Raw genomic sequence first — 17,547 nt, forward strand, 5'->3', positions numbered from 1 at the left:
GAAAAGTTGGGGCCCCGCGGCCCGGCCCACGCCTCGCTCTGCCCCGGGGCATCCCTTCGGCCTGCGGCTCCCGAGCGCGGGGATCGCTTTTGGTTTTTATTTCGCACGGAGGAGCGCTGCCCGCAGCTGCGGGGCATCCCGCGGGCGGCCGCGCGCGTGCGGCCGCGGCTGTCGGAGCGGCACCGAGAGCCGAAGCCGGCGGCGCAGCGCTCGCGGCGCGGGTCCGGCACGGGGGGCCGCCAGGCAGCAGCAGGTGGGGGCGGCGCGGGCCTTCGCTGCTCCGCGCGGCGCTTCGGCAGCTGGGACGTCTTGCTCGCTGCTGATACTGGTGTTGGAAAGCAGGTAGCTGCAAGGGGAAGGGAGACAGGTAGCGTAGCTGTACTTTTTCACAGGGTAATTAGCAGCTTTCATATAATAATATCTTTGCCGTAAAAAAACGAAAAAACAAAAACAAAAAAAAAACAACAACAAAAAAAACCAATCGTAAGATCACAGGGGACCTCTGGAGATCCCCTATTCCAACCCCCTTCTAAAACAGGTTCTCCACAGCACGTTGTGCAGGAAAGCACCCTGGTGTGGGTTTGTATTATCTCTGGAGAAGGAGACTCGACGGGCTCTCCAAGCAGGCTGTGCACTGGCTCTGTCATTCCCACAGGAGAGAAGTTTTCCCTCACATTGTATGGAACTTGCTGTGTTCCAGTTTGTGCCCACTGCTCCTTATTTTGTCACTGGGCATCACCTAAAAGATCCCCATCCTATTGCCTCCCATACTCTAGTTATTCCTGAGTTCCTCCTCCCTCTTCTCCTCTCCATGTTTGTCTTTCCAACCACAGTTCCACAGCAGGCTGGAGGTTTGCTGAATGACACCCAGAAGCCCTCAGCCAGCAATGGAGAGGCCAGGGCAGGTTTCTGCCACTTGCCCACTGACACGTCCCACTCCCACGCAGTCTAAGGGACAAAACCACCACTTGTTAACACCCATGGGATCCCTGGAGCCTTCTGATAGCTGAAGAAATCTTGTTTTCTTCACATCAGTCTCCAACCATGTCATGAACATGGAATACTCTGAGGCTTAGCAGAACATAATGGAACCTCAGCATTGCGATATGAGAGAGCTCTGGATAACAGCTAGCCAGTAACAGCCGAGTTATCAACCAGAGAAACCTTAGTGATGGGCAGATCTGTTCCACAGCAGCTCACAGCCTTTTAACCTGTCCCAAAACCACATAAAAGTAAAGCAGAAGGGTTCCCAGCAGCAGAGGATGGGACGAGGCATTCTCCATATCTACGGTAATTTGTTTCTCAGACTCCTTCAGTATTTTCCTTGAGAGACCTCAGCCTGCCAAGGCTTCTAATCGGTGGCCCCCAAAGCTTCACATTTGCTTGACAATAGATTTCAGCCTTCCAGACAGCAGCAATTAAAGCTTTCACCATCCTTGAGCTGCTTCCCTTTCCTTCCTCAGAGGGGTCAAAGAATCTGGATTCTAAAATGCTAAGGAACTTCACATCAAGCATTTCATCTTCACTTTAAGTCTTAGTGCATTCCAACCTGCATCTGTGCTCCAGACTTCCATCATTTGAAGCAAAGCTCCTACTGCTGGAATAGTTTTTTTGTTGTTGTTATTGTTCCTCTTCTGCTGGTTTGGTGTTTTTTTTTTTTTGCTAATACCTGATCTTTTCATCCACTTCAGCAGGTAGCTTTTACTCCCTCCAGCAACAGAGCCATACTCAACTTTCCAACAGTGTTCATTCAAAGCCTCAAAAAATATGCTGGTTTCTTAAATGTTTGGTGGTTTCCCTGTCTTTTCCTTCCAGCATTGTTCCTCAGCCTGCTGTTAACCACGGGCTCAAAATTCTGCATTTGAAGTTCATCGAGTTACCCCTGCAGGAGCAGGAAGATTAGCTTAATTGCCTGGTGATCTAATAGATCCGTGATCTCCTAAAAGCACTGTAGCTGTTGGCTCTGTGGATGCTCAGACCCCTGTTCCGAGTTCTGTAGAGCAGATTTCTGCTGGAAGCAAAACAAGATATGAAAACTTATTTATAGCATTGCCTATTGCTCCTACAGACCATTCATAAATGTTTTTAGTCAAACATTACTGAAGTAGCCAATAGTCTGTCTGCTGCATGATTTAGTATGCTAACATCAGAGCTATTGTGATGTTGGTGATGAAGCAAAAAAAAATTAGCTGCTTCTGGTACTGGAGAGGTGGAACCAAATATAATTTCTATCCTTTCCAGTGACTGGGATGACAGTCAGAAAGAAGTTAACTGCAGCAAGGTTCAAAACTTGTTTAAACAAAAAGCTTTTCTAAAATTAATGCATATTTCAGTTATCTTATAAACTTTTTGCTGTAGTTTGAAAGAACTCCTTGACAATACTGAGACACACTGTAGTAGAAGGCTATTGAACATGTTTTCAATGTTTTTTTTTCCTGTAAGCCAAGGTTTTATTCAGATGGAGAGACAGACGTGTGCTTCAACACGTGAGCAAAGCAGAGCTGAAATAACAGAACCCGTAAGAACAGCATTGCACTGCAGTATTGGATCTGGTACTTCTCTTCCAACAGTGCCCACTCCTTTCTCCTCCATCTCCATCAGAAGATGCTGAAAACAGCACAAGTGCAATCAATCACTCTCCATCTGGACAGCAGTCAGTACAATGGGTCTCCTAAGAGCAGTGAACTCAACATTTTAACCCAGATTTTTTAATCACCGTTGAACAGAAAAATACAAAGACCGTAGAAGAAAAGCAGCACTTGGTTATGTCATGATTGTGGTGTAACAAAACTCGACAGGTGGGACTCTGATTTTAAATTGTCCATTTGCCATCAGTGACAGTCCCAGTGTGACACTGAAGTTCCCCAAACTGACAGTATTTGCAGAGGAAGCAACCAGGCTACCACACAACCAGGTTTGCTTGGCCTCTGCACAAAGCTGATAAAGACAAAACATTAAAAATGAAATCTACAAAAAGCATGATGTCCCTGTATGTTAGCAGCTCCATACAGAAGGTACCCTTCAATGATTAAGCATGCCCACATTGCTGTGGGCAAAAGCCAGAACATCACAGATGCGCATTTCTTTTCTGTAAGGCCTTTGGTTTGAGAAGCACACAGTGGATTTGAGACAGAAAAGACGTTCAACTTCCACATTCCATATAAACAGATTCATAACAGAGCAGTCCCAAGGAGATCATGATTTGGCACAGTTTGTAGCCTCTAGATGAAGGTTCCACAGCACGAGTGCTGTGCTACGGCTGCACGTGTTTTATTTGGTTCAGTGTAGTGACCCTCTGGTAATCAGTGCAGCATTGAAACTGAGTGCTCTGGTTCCCACCATTTTTTTAAAGCTTGTAATTGCAAACACTTCAAAATGATTTACGGGCACCATTCTTGTATCCACCACCCTCGTGTTATTTTTCCCCACTGGCAGACACACGTCGCTTTTTTCTGACTTTACTAGATTTCATTAGTTGAAAATCTCTTCTTACAGGGCAAATGTTTAATAATACCAGGTATTCTAAAATGAAGTTAACAGCTGTGCTGTATCTTATTTGCAGATGTATAAAGAAATATTTCTACTTAGCCTGTTCATAAATGCAATAAAAGCCTTTTAAAGTCAATTAAGACAGTCCATAAAAATTGAAGAGGGGAGGCTTTAAAAGTCCACTGTTAGGTTTTCAATTAAGGCTAATACTTTAAAGCTTCCTTAGCACCTTCCATCAAATTATTTCGTTTTGCTTTATGAACACTTCTGGAGCAAGGTATCACATCCTCCTGATGTTTGAAGAGATCAACAGTTTAAGCTCCAGGCCCTTGGAAAAGTCAAGCAACATGGTTAGACAATGTTTGTAAAAGCCATTAGCCCCAGGGGAGCAAAAATCGACTTACAGCAGAAGTGAAGATTCCAGAATCTTTAGGTTTCTATTGAATGATAAGATAACTACCACCTATAGCACAAAAATGTAAAATTGGGCATAACTGTGAATGAAACCAATGGTGGACGAGAACACAGCAAGCACGGTCACTTTTTCAACATCACTTCAGTGTTCTGCATTCTTTCACTGGCTTCTCACAGTATTCTAGCTAAAATCAATAGGACTTTTTTTTTTTTTTTCTCCACCATCACATGGCAAGTCATCTGAGTGCTAAGTCACCTAAGAGACTCGGAGCTCCCAGAACAGCTTCTACATGACAGAATCATCATCTTACCTACAAGAGGTGCGTGTGCGGATTCTCCAGCAGCATGGTAACAGATTATGATTAATCAAAACAGAACTTTTATTAAGCACCCCAAACAGTGCTCCCAAACTTCAGCTGAGTGCCACTAGTTAGCAAACAAAAGGTTCTGCAGAGCACCTGAAAGAAAATTGCATAGAGGGATGCCCTCAAAATGATTTCCATTGATCACAATGCAGCAAATGGATAGTTAGTGTTCAACGAGTGCCGAATGGTGGTGTAGGAATTTAACAGAACTAGCTTTTCTGAAGTTTTGCTTCTCCAGTATATTTCTTAAGATTGTGTACATCACTGTAATATCTGGACACCTTCAAATAGTGCACTAAATTGTGACTGATAACTGCTCATTCCTGCCACCAAAAGGCAGTAGTACTGGGTTGGAGCTCTTGCTGTACACGGCAAGAGAAGAAATGGTTGAAGAAACATTCCTTCCAGTTAAGATTATGGATGATTATCACTGTTCCAATTTGTTACACAGCCTTGATTAGCCCCTGCACTCTTACAGTTGCACCAAAAAAAAAAACACTTGCAATGGTTTTGATGCTCGTGTTCTTCAACCCAGATCCAAATCCAGGCTCTTAAGCACCTGGAAGATAAGAGGCCTGCAATGTAACTCTTACAAGTTTGTTGAATGGTGAAGACCCCATACACAAAAAAGACAAAGAGATGACTGAAGTTAGATAACTGGCTACTCCAAGAAAGGGAGGACAACAGAAAAGTTTTCTTTTTTTGTGAGACCATCAGAAATTCATAACGAGGTTCTCTAAAGCCATCTCAGTGTCATGACCAACTGCAAATGAACAGCTTCAGAAAAAAACCACATTTTCCAAAATGTTTCTATCTCACTATCAGTGGATTATCTGCCTTGCTTGAGGTGAGCTTTAGTTGCCTGCTCTTTATCCATGAACTAATCCTATCTAACCACTGAGTCAACTCGATAATTGAAGTTACATGAAATAGGCAACTGAATAAAGCAAAACTGGAGATTCAAAAGAAGATAATAAAAATAAATAAATCTGCCACAAGTCTAAGAGCTAGATTACATGAAATTTTGCTCATCTCAGAAGTGCAGGAAATTATTTTCCTTGATTTCTGCAAGATCAAGTGCGCCACTGATTAAAACTTTGTCTACTGAAGTGGAAGAGCAGAACACTGATGAGTTTGATTGTCCTGCGAGCAAGATATTTTCAATGAGACTGCTATAAAATGAAGCCACTATGATAATTTAATTCCTAGTTAAGGCCTTCCAGCAGCTTTTCAACATGAGTAATCTTCAACAGTTCAATACCCCCCAAATTATAAATAACAACCAAGCGAATACGTGTCATTCAAATGTAAGCAGGCATGAATGTATGAGGTATTGGTAACTTTTGATAGTCTCACCACCAATTAACAGTAAAGAAATTACTAAAGCCCTGTATGATGATACCCACCCCAAAATAACATTTCTGTGGTTAGTTACTCTATGAAGTAACAAATGTAATAGTAACTATATAAGTAACCAATCTATGTGAGCATCTACTTCCAAGAAAAAGCCCACAGATATTCTTCCTGGTCCTGGATACATTTGGTCACTGTGAGTGAGTGATTTAAACTGAGTCGAATCACCACTATTTTATCAATCACAGTTAAGATGCCACCTAAGAACAAACTATTGAAAGGTGTGATGAGATCCCTTGTCATCACTCAGATAACAAAGGAGGTGAGGGACCCTACATTCGTTGATTCAAAGCTTGTTGATAAAGCAGTAGCACCTCACCATCACAGAGTATACTAAAGATATTAAAAAACACTATACACTGCATGGTGAGGAATGCAGGAGAGGAGACAGCAGACTCCCAGTTGCACACTGTGAAATGCAGCGAAATTCCATTTACTGTCTTTTGCACAATCCCAAGAAAAGCTTTGATCGACACAGAATTCCATTTTTTTGTTTTTACACGAGAAATACCACAAAGAGGCAGCAAACCCTCAGAAATAATTGATATTTGAAAGGGATTTGACAGATCATTAACTTTGGATTTCAACAGTGACATCATTGTATTTAACCCACTTAATAAACACAAACCTCACTATGAGAAAACGTACCCTAAGCCAAGCAGGCATTTTGTAGCAGGCACAGTATTTCAGCCTGTCCTTTCTGTTACACATCATCCAAAGCCAAAGCAAAGAGTAACCATTTTTCTTAAGGCAACTGAAGTGAATGCAATGGAAGGCAATTAAAATTCCTCTGCTTTTTTTTTTTTTTTAAAAAAAAAAAAAAAAGTCAAAATTCCGGAAGCAGTAAGAGCAAAGGTTTGCTGTTAATTTTGTTGTTAATTAAGGAAGTTCCGAGTCCAGCCAGCCCTCCATTGGCACAGGTATTTAAAATATATGTAATCAGATTCTTTTATCAAGAAACTGCTAAAAAAGCATTTGAGTTTGCAGAATCTCATTGTACCTACGGAAATCTAACCATCAGTCTCTGAAGGAGCCAGCAGACTACAAACTGTTGGACTCGTAAGTTTTATTTGCAAAAAAAAAAAAAGAAAACAAGCTGCAGGAAATCAGTGTTAACTAACAGTACGGTAGACTATCACGATGAACAGGTTTATGAAGCAGGCCTTTCCTATTTCATTTAACTGAATATTTTGCTACTCACTTTCCATAAATCTCCAGAAACAAATGGAATTTCAGAACACCGTGGCTCTACCACTACATTCCCATTTAACCCAGTGTTTGACAATGCCAGGGATTGCAGAGAACTGACATTTGAGTGGAGTATTTGGATGTACAAAGCAGGGAGTTCAATGAGGAGCTTTATAACAATACGTTGTAAGGCACGGCCCTGATATAACATCCATAAGGAATACATTTCCTGCTGTTCTTCTTTCCATTCCCCTTACAGACCTTTCTTTAATGGTGGTTTGCATAGCAACAAGCTGTTCATTGTCCGTAAGTTTACTGAAGTGACTCTTTATAGCAAATGGGGCAAACAACTCCAGCAGCATGGCTGGAGTTTCAAATTCTAGCCAATTATTACCTGCTTTTAAAAGATTTTTTTTTTTTTTTTTTTTTCAGTATTCTAAAAAAGTAATTTAAGTCTGCTTCCATTATATTGCACAACCAAACAGCTGTTGGAACAAAGCTGTCAACACCGCTCTGGACAGCTAGCCGCTCCTAGAAACATTTTGCAAATCTCACTGCTTTTAACCACCTGCCACAGTATGAACTGAACTGTAAGCCTTTCACTGAAGTCACTGAAGGTTCACAGTGTGTTCAGGTGGTTTCTGTTCTTGTTTTTATTTGAAAGAACTACTCCATCCCTGTCAGAAATGAAAGGCTTATCAGTTACCTGTTATCCGACATGCAAAATGGAACAACCTCAACTACAGCATTCTAAGGTTTGACAAGTCAAGTTTAGTTAATCTTTAAAATTACACACAAACATTGACAGTAAAAACTGGTACCTTCACGATGCTGAGAAGGCTGATGTTTTTGAGGATAGTTTTTCTTATTAGTACGAACAGAAGCCATTTCATCACACAGCTGAATACTGAAAGGAAGATGTAGGTTCACCAGCAGCACTGCTTTGCAAAGCCTGCTAAGTGCTGTAAGTGTTGTTTGTGCTGCTGGAAGCAATGAGGCTGGGAACATTGACGCGGCATGCTTACAAAATCAACACTGAAATCAAATGGAAAGCAAGAGCCTACCTGAGCTAAAAGAATAAGACCAGCCCAAAATAATATACGTTTAGAGCCACAGAAAATATTTATTATCAACAGTAATTTGTGCTATGTCTTAATTTTCTATACAACATAACGACTGCATAGCTTTCATAGCTGGAAAGAACTTAAAGAATCACTCAGAGCCACGATGTATACAAATGAGAATTATTTTATCATCTGTCTGACATACATTCAGCATTTTTGAGAAACGGCAAAATGAAACACCTCAAATCATCAGAACTAAGCTATTACCACCGCCATAGGAATGTTATTTTACTGCTGTTACCACACTTAGTTTAATCCCTTGATAGTAGAAGTTGGCATCTCCTTGATGCCAAACGTTCATCTCAAACGCATCAGTGAAAATTAGAGGCAGTCTGAGCTTGTCGTTTGTGCTCTCGTATGATGGTTTAATGTTGTTTCAAAGCTGCTTGGGTCAAGATAAAAAATATTTGAAGTTTATGCTACAAGAGACCGATGGCCAGTTTTATATCAGCAGTTCTAGGACGTGTACCAAAAAAGAAAGCTACTTGTGCATGATATATTAGTAGAAAATGAACCAGGTTGACCAAATAGATCATTTTCCCTCTTTGCTTCAAATAACTCACGTCACATACATAGCCCCCAAATTAAATGATTTTAAAAGGTCAGAGTACTGATACAGATCATACAATAGTAAAAGATGTTTATCATTAAACCTTCAGCTACTCTAAAGACAAAATAAACAACTACTTCTAATAAAGTACAGTAAGTGAATAAATGCATGCATTTATCTCTACACTTCCTAATACCGCAGTATGGTATGGCTTTTTATTGCTAAATTGTCACAAAATGAAGGAAATTATAGCAATCTGATTACAAATTAGCAATTACAGCTTGACTGGATGGAAGGAAAACTACTTGCCCTTTAACTCTTGTTAAAGTATCTTTGTAAATGACACGCTCATTCTTCAGCACGTTTGGTTTAACCCTGTTTTCTGTAGGACAAAGATTGAGCAGTTTCCAACGTGCACCAGGCATTGCAAATGGAAAGCAACCATCACAAACCAGTGCTGGGTTGGTGTCACGAGCCTTTATCCCAAAAGCGAGGCAGTGATCAGCCTGTGGCATTACTGTCGTGCAAAGCTGACAGGATATTAGAGAACACACCAACTGGCCCGTGCCAACAGCACTCACCTTCAGTGAGCACACCTACAACAAAGTCATATGTCTGCGAGTATAACTGCAAATAAGACTGCAGTGCAGATCCTTTGTCTGTTTACAGACCTCTCAAAAGTTTGGTTGTTTTTGTTTTTTAATAACAAAGACAATAAAGCATGATCTCACCATTTATTCCCATCTCAGACAAAAAATACCTAAATGCTAAAGAATCCCTAGAGATCTAAACACGGTATCCATGAGGTTAAGAGAGACATACCTAAATGCAGCTTTACATACAGTCACCAGCACTACCTCTAACAAACCTGAACATCACCTCACATCAACGCTAGCCCTTCACTGCTTTGAGGTATTATACAGAAGCACTATTAAGATGGAAGACTCTCTTCTTTAAAAATATATATACTTTGATTTAGTATTGTTATACTATCTAACACGTTAAAAAAAAAAAGTAGCAGTATAAATAGTTCACTTCATACAAACAATGCATTTCCAAAAATACCAAAAAACAAAAACCAACACAATTCCTCTGGGGAAAAAAAAATATCAGTGTAAATAAAGCAAGAATTGCTTTTCCTTTCAGACTGTTCCAAAGCAGATAGCCAACTAAATCCTCATGGAGCAATTCTTAACAGCATCACAGAACAGCAGGGTTTGGAAGGGACCTCAGGAGATCACCTAGTTCAGCCCCTGGCTGCATGCAGCTCCCTACAGCAGGCTGCAGTACACTGAAACACACTGACACCCCCTAGCTCGTATTCCAAACTCTCTGAAGCAATTTATAAGACATCAGTAAGGCAGGGATCACAACAGAACAGCAGATGGCTAAGGCTGGTCAGGTGCATTTGGAACTGGAACGTACTTTACTCAGAATCCCCCACACTGTCAGCCAGCAGAAAGAGCCACAGCACAGAGCATTTCACTGTCATTCACAGACACTTCCTAGCACCTGCCCTGATCCAAAACAGAAAGCAAACATTTCTGGGTGCTGCTACCACTTAAGAAAATCTGAAGGGAATAAAACATTCAAGTTATTTCAGTTAACAGTGGTACTTCACAAAAAGTGTGTGGGAGCCTTAAATTCCATGTGCCATTAGCCAGCTCCTCCATTCTGTTAACTCCAACTTTTTTTCATATTTACTGCAACCTAAACAGCCAAAGTCAGTTATGTTGAGTACTTACTGCAATTTCTTTCAACTACGCCATGAAGTACACAGTGCCTTTCATACCCTTATAGATAAAGCAGACCAATTAGATCTCTCTCTTTAGTCTCCTTTTAAGCCCACTGTTAATGACAGCTTCTCCATAAGGAAAAAAAGGAATGAAGCTCCCGCTTTCAAAATGCTTAGGAATAACAGCCCATACTCAAAATCAAGTTATTCTGCATGTAACCACTGTATGCCTCGCATAACTGCAGCTGAGAGCTCCAGATACTTTTCCATCAGGACCTATCTGGCAAATCCCATTGTACCTTTCATTACTCTTTCACAGAAGGCTACTTATTAGTTATCCTCCTCCCACGTACTACAGGACTCTACACCTACTTCTAAGTGAGGTTTGCACTCAATCCAGCCATTTAAGCTTGTCTACCTGTTACTGCCCTAAATCCTTGACTGCTCTGTTGTTTAACAAACTAACCACACATCAGTGCTGAACAGTAAAACCTGGCTGCACGGTGTCCACAGTAGGACCATGACCTTTCCCACTCCAGCCCTACTGCCATTCCACTGTCCATGTTAACACACGTAATCCCCTAAGAGAAAAACACTTCAGCCCTAAACTCAAGTATTGTAAACGTTCAGAGTGGCGGATCTTCGCTGAGAAGTGTTCCCAAGGAATCATGATGACATACACAAAGCCATGCACGTGTCAAGTTCACCAGATTCCCAAGATGCTTGTGCTTCAGCATCTTCTCAAACTGCTAGCCACAGACTCCAGTGAGGTTTCAACAGCCAAGCTGATTCCCATCGCATGCATTCCAACTGCCAAGAGGAAAGAGAGAATTTGGCCTCTTCAGTCCCCGGTGACAGCTGTGAAACCAGACAGCCTTCCAATTAAGCCAATGACATTGGTGCACCCCAGAGCCTTCAGGTAGATTGCACAGGTGTCACTGACTTAATTGGACGATGGCAGGGCTGCACAGCTGTCAGAGGACATTAATCTGGCCAGTAGTATTTGCATTCCTGATAGCAAGGATGCACAGGAATTAAAGATCCCAGGTTGACTGTCATCCTCACAAACAAGCCAAGTTTGTGGGTATGACAATTTAAAAAGGAAAAAAAAAAACAGAAAGCCCAAGTTTCTCCAGTGTCAAGTTCCACTCACAGCCATACCCATCTGCTCCCCAGCTCAAGTACCAAATCTACTGCAGTCCATGCCAGCTGGTTCTGGGGTCCTCGAGGGATTTCATGCTGAGAACTGGCTCTGTTCGTGGACCTTGCCATACCCAGGAAAAGTTTCACAGAAGGTGGTTCTACACCATTTAGCTGAAGGCTGCACAGAAATACTAGAGAAATTCTTACTAGAGGGCAGCCATTTTTCAGCATTCCACATCTCCCTCCCCCTGAAGAAGGACAAGGGTATTATAAACGCCCTGTGCTGAACTTGAGAATTACTCTAGAGCAGAACTTTATGAAGTGTTTTGGGGGAACAGTTCTGAAATCCAAGCTTTAGTTGTACAGACCATCTGTCATTAATTCAAGAACTCTTAACTGTAATTAGAGAACACAATTTTGGGTTCAGTATTTTATAAATGGTCAGTCCATCTCCTCAGTTATTTCATGGAGCAGGGAAGCCCATGAATGACACCAGATCCATTTCAATTTCAGCATTCCTCTAGTGGGGGAAATCCTCTGCTCCCTCACTTTGTTACTCAGCTTGGGGAAGACTCACAAGTCCCACTGCATTATAAATTCAATCAACTTTACCTTCAGACATGCTTCTCTTTATGATACTATTCTCATTGCTAAGGAGTTTCACAGCTTTCTACTTACTCTCCACCAAAATGCATCTAAAAACAGTTAGAATTGAAAGACAATCCTGAAATCACTTGATTCCAAGATTCTTATAGCCAAATGTTTAACCTGCAATCTACACAGGACACACCTGTGGCTTAAGATCAGTCTTCCAGTAGCATAACTGAGATTGGTTGCCAAATCTCCAGGCAAAAGACACCTTAAAAGCAAGACAAAAAACTCATGCTGGAAGTGACAACAACTCCCACTTCAGGGTAACCTGTTCTGGCAAGAGCAGCTCCAGCCTCTCTTTGCTGGAAGAACTCAATCTCAAATGTATTATTCTGGGGAAGAAAAAAAAAAACAAAAAACTTCAATCTGACCAAGTATTAAATCTTAATAAGTAAAATTCCCCATGAAATTATCTTCCTATCTTGAAAACGCTGTCAAGTCGTATTTCACTAAATAGCAGTACAAAATGACAATACTGAAGTTAAATTTGACTACAGCGTGGCTTATGGCATTATTTTTGTTAATCTGAAATGGTATCTGAAGACCGCCTGGTAGGGTAAGTTCCAACTGCCACACACCTCCACCTTACAGGACATAAAACCACAGTTCTGCCCTGGAAACATCTGGGAACGGTTCAAGAAAGCATTCTCCAAAGAAATTTGCAGATATGCAAAATAACCACTTTTAAAATAATCCTCTACATAACTTAAAGAAGTCTGCAAGAAATTAAGACTTCGTGTAGTATATTGATGCCACCATCATTCTGCTGCTCAAGCATCTGTGCTTTTTAGTATTATACTACCGCCATGTCAATAAAACACTTCAATGAGAGACTAAGTGGGTTCTCACATTTCCATCAAAATAACTGAAATACTGACATACTGTGGGCACAAAATTAGTATAAATAGACTTTATTGAAGTCAGTACCTTCGTACTGAAGCTGAAGGTTGTGTCTACATAAGCACAAGTTGTAACATTTCACAACTTCTAAAAGGAATGTCAACAATTACAACGATCATGCATACCATGGTCGATAATCACATTTTTAGAAGCATTTTCAACCATTTCTAAAGAAATGCTTATAACATTGTTATATATAGAACTACTTTCAATAAACTGCAAAACATTGATCAGCTTTTCCAGTATGAGCTACAGTGTCAACACAAAAGGGAGGCATAAATGTTTAATTTATGAAATCAGAATGGAATATTTACTGTAAAGAAAAATTAAAAAGCTTTCAAATAAAAGGCCATTATTGAACCAAAGTGAAGAGCACAACTTGAACTTTGAATCCATTCATCTTTTAAAGCTGTCCTCTGAATAACTTCAGTTCAAAGCATGAATTCAGTACTGCGAGTATTCCTTGGACTGAAGTTTGGCAATGATGCGATCCAACTGCCTCTTTGCTTCACACTGTGGAAAATTGCTCATGTCATAGTATTGAGGGGCAATTTTCACCAGCCTGTCAAGAAAGGAAAAACTGATTACTAATACTCCGGGCTTTAAGACACATCCTATACAAATTCTACAACTGACTGAAACAAATACTTTCCTTTTATTTTTTCCCCCACCTTGCATTTCTGAGGTTAATGAAAGAGTACACATTTAAATTTCAATCCTGTGCTTAAGTCCAAAACAATTATGCCCACCCTAAGTGGCAGCTTGTACAAAGGTAGCAGTTAACTCTTAGCTGGTTTAAGCTTAAAAACCCAGTCAAGAGAGATATTGTATTTCTGTTTCAGCATTTTCAGTGCTTGTTTAGAAAGATTTCTGCTGAAGGATTTGAAACAGTGTTATGTATCAAATTACAAAAGACAGCATCCTATATACCATGTGCTACTTGACTTACAAATCTTTAAAGCCTTCCTATGCAACATACTACTTCAACAGCTGAAAAAACTCCCATACTCCCCCAGGCTTACAACTTCACAGATCAGGTATAGCCTTAAAGATGGGGAGAAGATTCGATCTCCATTACTGACCGAGTACAGGCCTCTCAATTCCTTGATATGCATCCTACTGACTAGCAGTATTATGACAAGGCAGGTTCTACCAATATTAAATCTTTCCTCCCTATTTTAAGAAAGCACTGAATCCTGTTCAGATCCTTACAAAAAACTAGAGACACAAACTGCCATGAAAGGCTCTACATCTTGAGGCACCTACCAGCATCTCTTTGGCACGCAAAGAAGTGCTGGGACACACTCCCAAACGTAGCATCCCTAAGCAGCTCCTCCAGAACTGACTTAACAAGCTCTGAAGTCAAAGGTCCCTCCACTGCATGTAGAGCCTGAGCATCTAAGTTTTGCACACAACTCCCAAAAAACAGAAACTGGTATCCACAAACAAAACCTTTAGTCATCTCATCTACAAGTTCACTAGTCCATACAATTGCCATTTCCCAAACTGTTTTGATAATATTGGATTCATGAAAAGTGAAAAGACCATCTGTAATGGGGGGGAAAAAAAAAGTCTATCTACTTCTCAGTAATTCACAACTGCTTACCATTCAGGTTTGATGTCTGTACATGTCCGGATGTAGTTCTTTGTTGTTAGGACAAACTCATTATAAAGCACCCACTCTGGTTTGTGATCGAGAACAGTGGAAGGATGCAACTGTACCACTTGGTTATCTTTTACTGTTAAGTAATGCCCTGTTCGTTCCAAGTGTGCCACCTAAGTAAAAAGAGAACAATTCATTAGCATGGGAGGGCTTAAGCGACTTCGAGTAGCGCTGCATCCAAAATACTTCATTGCAGCTTCAAACCTTGTCTAAATTTAGCACATTACTTGACCACTTGAAGCACTCAGATTTTTGTACACAATCAGGATGCCAGATGTTTCTACTAATCGCCTTCCATGTATACACTAATATACCATTCAAGCAACATATAAAAATAGTCACCACCAAGAAGAATTATTAGTGCAGCAGCAACAAAAACAGCATTGAACGAAATATTTAACAGACAGGTTTGTGAACACCACCATCAGTTGTGATCTGGCACAGAAAACTCCTTCCAGCACACTGTCTGCAGCTGCTGCTTACTGATCCTACAATAGCTGTGTTATCATTTCAAGCTTTTACTAATGCACTGTTTCAGTAGTGATTTTATTGATGCATCTATTATTGTATAAATTCCCTTATGGTGAGCCTGGAAAAAGAAGTGTCAGTCCAGTTAGAATGGGAAATTTAACATGTCCAAAACTAAGAACAGCCTTGGTACAGCACAAGCTTCAGAGCTGAAAAATGTAGGTTCAGCAACATAGTTCTGCTGCGACCTTGGTAAAAATCAATTAACCTCCCTGACCAAGCTTCTTGCTCTGCGAAAGGGTAGAATGTCTGCCTCACCAAGATGATCTGATACCTGAGCTCATTAAGATTTGGTAAAGCAATCACTTATCCTTAGAAGGATGTTCCCTGTAAGAACAGTCAATCTAGAAGTACAGGTAACTAAAATTAACCTTCCCACACTGGAAATTCAAGATGACCCTCACAGTTATTTCATCATTTATATGTACCAAAATACCATAAAAAGATTAAGCAGAACAGAACAGCTAAAAAGATGTGCAAAAAGACATTTTTAATCTGATAATCATTAGCTACTTTCCTCTGATACAGACTGTATACTTCATTGTTTTTCAATTGTTTTAATTCATACGTTTCTTTTTTTTTTTTTTTTTTTTTTTGCCTTCTCAAGGGTAAATCACATTTATTAAAATCACAGGATTTCTAATCCAACTGTTACCTCAAATTCCACATGAGCTTTGCAACAAGCTGTTTTCTTTTCAATGTGCCTCTCTGTTATATATTATGACATTATTACTGAGGACATTCACTTCCATACTCATCAGTTGTTCTCACTCCAGACCTTAGACATTATACAGCTATTTTATTTTCAAGTCTGGAGAGCCAACGCAAGCGCTTTTAAAGGGAAACTAACAGCGCACTGCCCATAGCAACTCAGGCTTAATTTCACTCAGCTCAACCCAAAATTTGCAGAACTAAATAGCAGTACAGCTGCAAACCAGAGCAGACTACTAACTCATCTGTTTCAGACATGGCACAACAATAGTGCACGAGTGCTGAATTATGCAGCTTGTTTTGTTTTTAAAAATAAATTTCACTTTTTCCAGAAGTATGTGTACAAATATATCTAAGTGCTTTAGCTGCTGCTGCTCCTCCTACAGAAGGACAGCGCAATCAGTTTTAGTTTTTCTACAAAACTGTGTTCTGCTGAAATTAAAAATCAGCACAACTTACCTTTACCACCTCAATCACCCCCAGACATATTAAAAACAGAAAAGTAGCAACATTTTTCCTCAAATGCATACGACCATTTCCTTTTCTGCATAATTTATAGTGAAGTGTTCTATTTGTGCAATTCTGAAGTAAAAAGATTGATATAACTAATTAAGAATATTCATAAAAATGCAAAAGAAAAGCATAGCTAGCTCTAAATTTCTAGAGTAGCAAAAAGACTGGAATAACTCCAATTAGGAAAAAAGTCATCTTAGAACCCTGATATCAGCATTAAGCCACCTTTCAGTGGTTACATACTATTAGAATTTATTTCAATTTTGAGACAATAACAAGCCCACAGAATTTACCCTATTGAGATGTTTCTCCTAAGTATGCTTGTTAGCAGACAGAACAATGGCTAATTCCAGGTTCAGTAATGGCAGTGCTGTAATGAAAACGCACACGGTGAAGCGACGGCTCCACAACAAGCAGCGATGATCCAGCTGTCTGCCACTACATCTTCCTGCTCACTCCTGGACAGAGATGTTTCGGCATTGATGACAAAGGTAATTCTGCTGCTTCTTTGAAGGTGCAAGCATCCTGTAGGATTGCTATGCTGAAAGAATTTAGAATGGGCTCTAGAAAGCACCAACGCTGACATAAGTGAGCAAACGAGCACACACAGCAGACAGCTTATGCACCTCTGCACCCCTGGCATGCAGCCAGTTCTGTGCCTGTGAAATACAGCACAGTGGCTCCCCAGCACCTGGAAGAGGGACTTGCTCTCACCTATCGTACATCTACAAGCAAGAGAAGGAGGGTATCTAGATACGTAGATACAATACAGATACATGATCCGAGCTCTACTTTACGTAAGCTCTTACCCTTCAACAAGTCAGTGTAACATGTTGATTTGGCAGAGAATTTTAACTATTTTCTGCTACTTTATTCAGTTAATAAAATTTAAATCAACTGATAGAGAGGTCTCATGGAAAGGATGGCACAAGACAAGCCTGGATGCCTATTGTCAGGAAGGATGGAAAAAACAAGACATTGGTAATTCTGCACTTTCTACGAATATGGGGAGCAGAGGAGAGAGGTGCAAAGGACTGGTCAGTGTCATGCTGGCATGTGTTCTTGACTTACTAACTACAGGAAATAAAATTTCACCTTTAGAAACAAAGAAAAGAAAAAAGCACTAACTAAAGTTCCTATAGATTAGGAAAACAAAACCC

The 17,547-nt window shown here is 40.4% G+C and overlaps 1 protein-coding gene across 1 annotated transcript in view; it reads right to left on the bottom strand.

Annotated features, from left to right (window-relative positions):
* Window positions 1–12,967: 12,967 nt before the first annotated feature.
* Window positions 12,968–17,547, bottom strand: part of DHX15 (DEAH-box helicase 15) — a 41,027-nt gene continuing 36,447 nt past the window's right edge. The window contains exons 13-14 of the mRNA XM_042811589.1: window positions 14,579–14,748; window positions 12,968–13,534 (exon numbers count right to left, since the gene is read on the bottom strand). Coding sequence (XP_042667523.1) covers window positions 13,417–13,534; window positions 14,579–14,748 — 288 coding nt within the window. The 3' untranslated portion in view covers window positions 12,968–13,416. The remainder of the gene's footprint in view (window positions 13,535–14,578; window positions 14,749–17,547) is intronic.

Source organism: Centrocercus urophasianus, unplaced genomic scaffold (assembly GCF_019232065.1).
Source record: "Centrocercus urophasianus isolate 14NV4802_14NV808 unplaced genomic scaffold, USGS_Curo_1.0 seq_13, whole genome shotgun sequence".
Classification (NCBI taxonomy): Eukaryota; Metazoa; Chordata; class Aves; order Galliformes; family Phasianidae; genus Centrocercus; species Centrocercus urophasianus.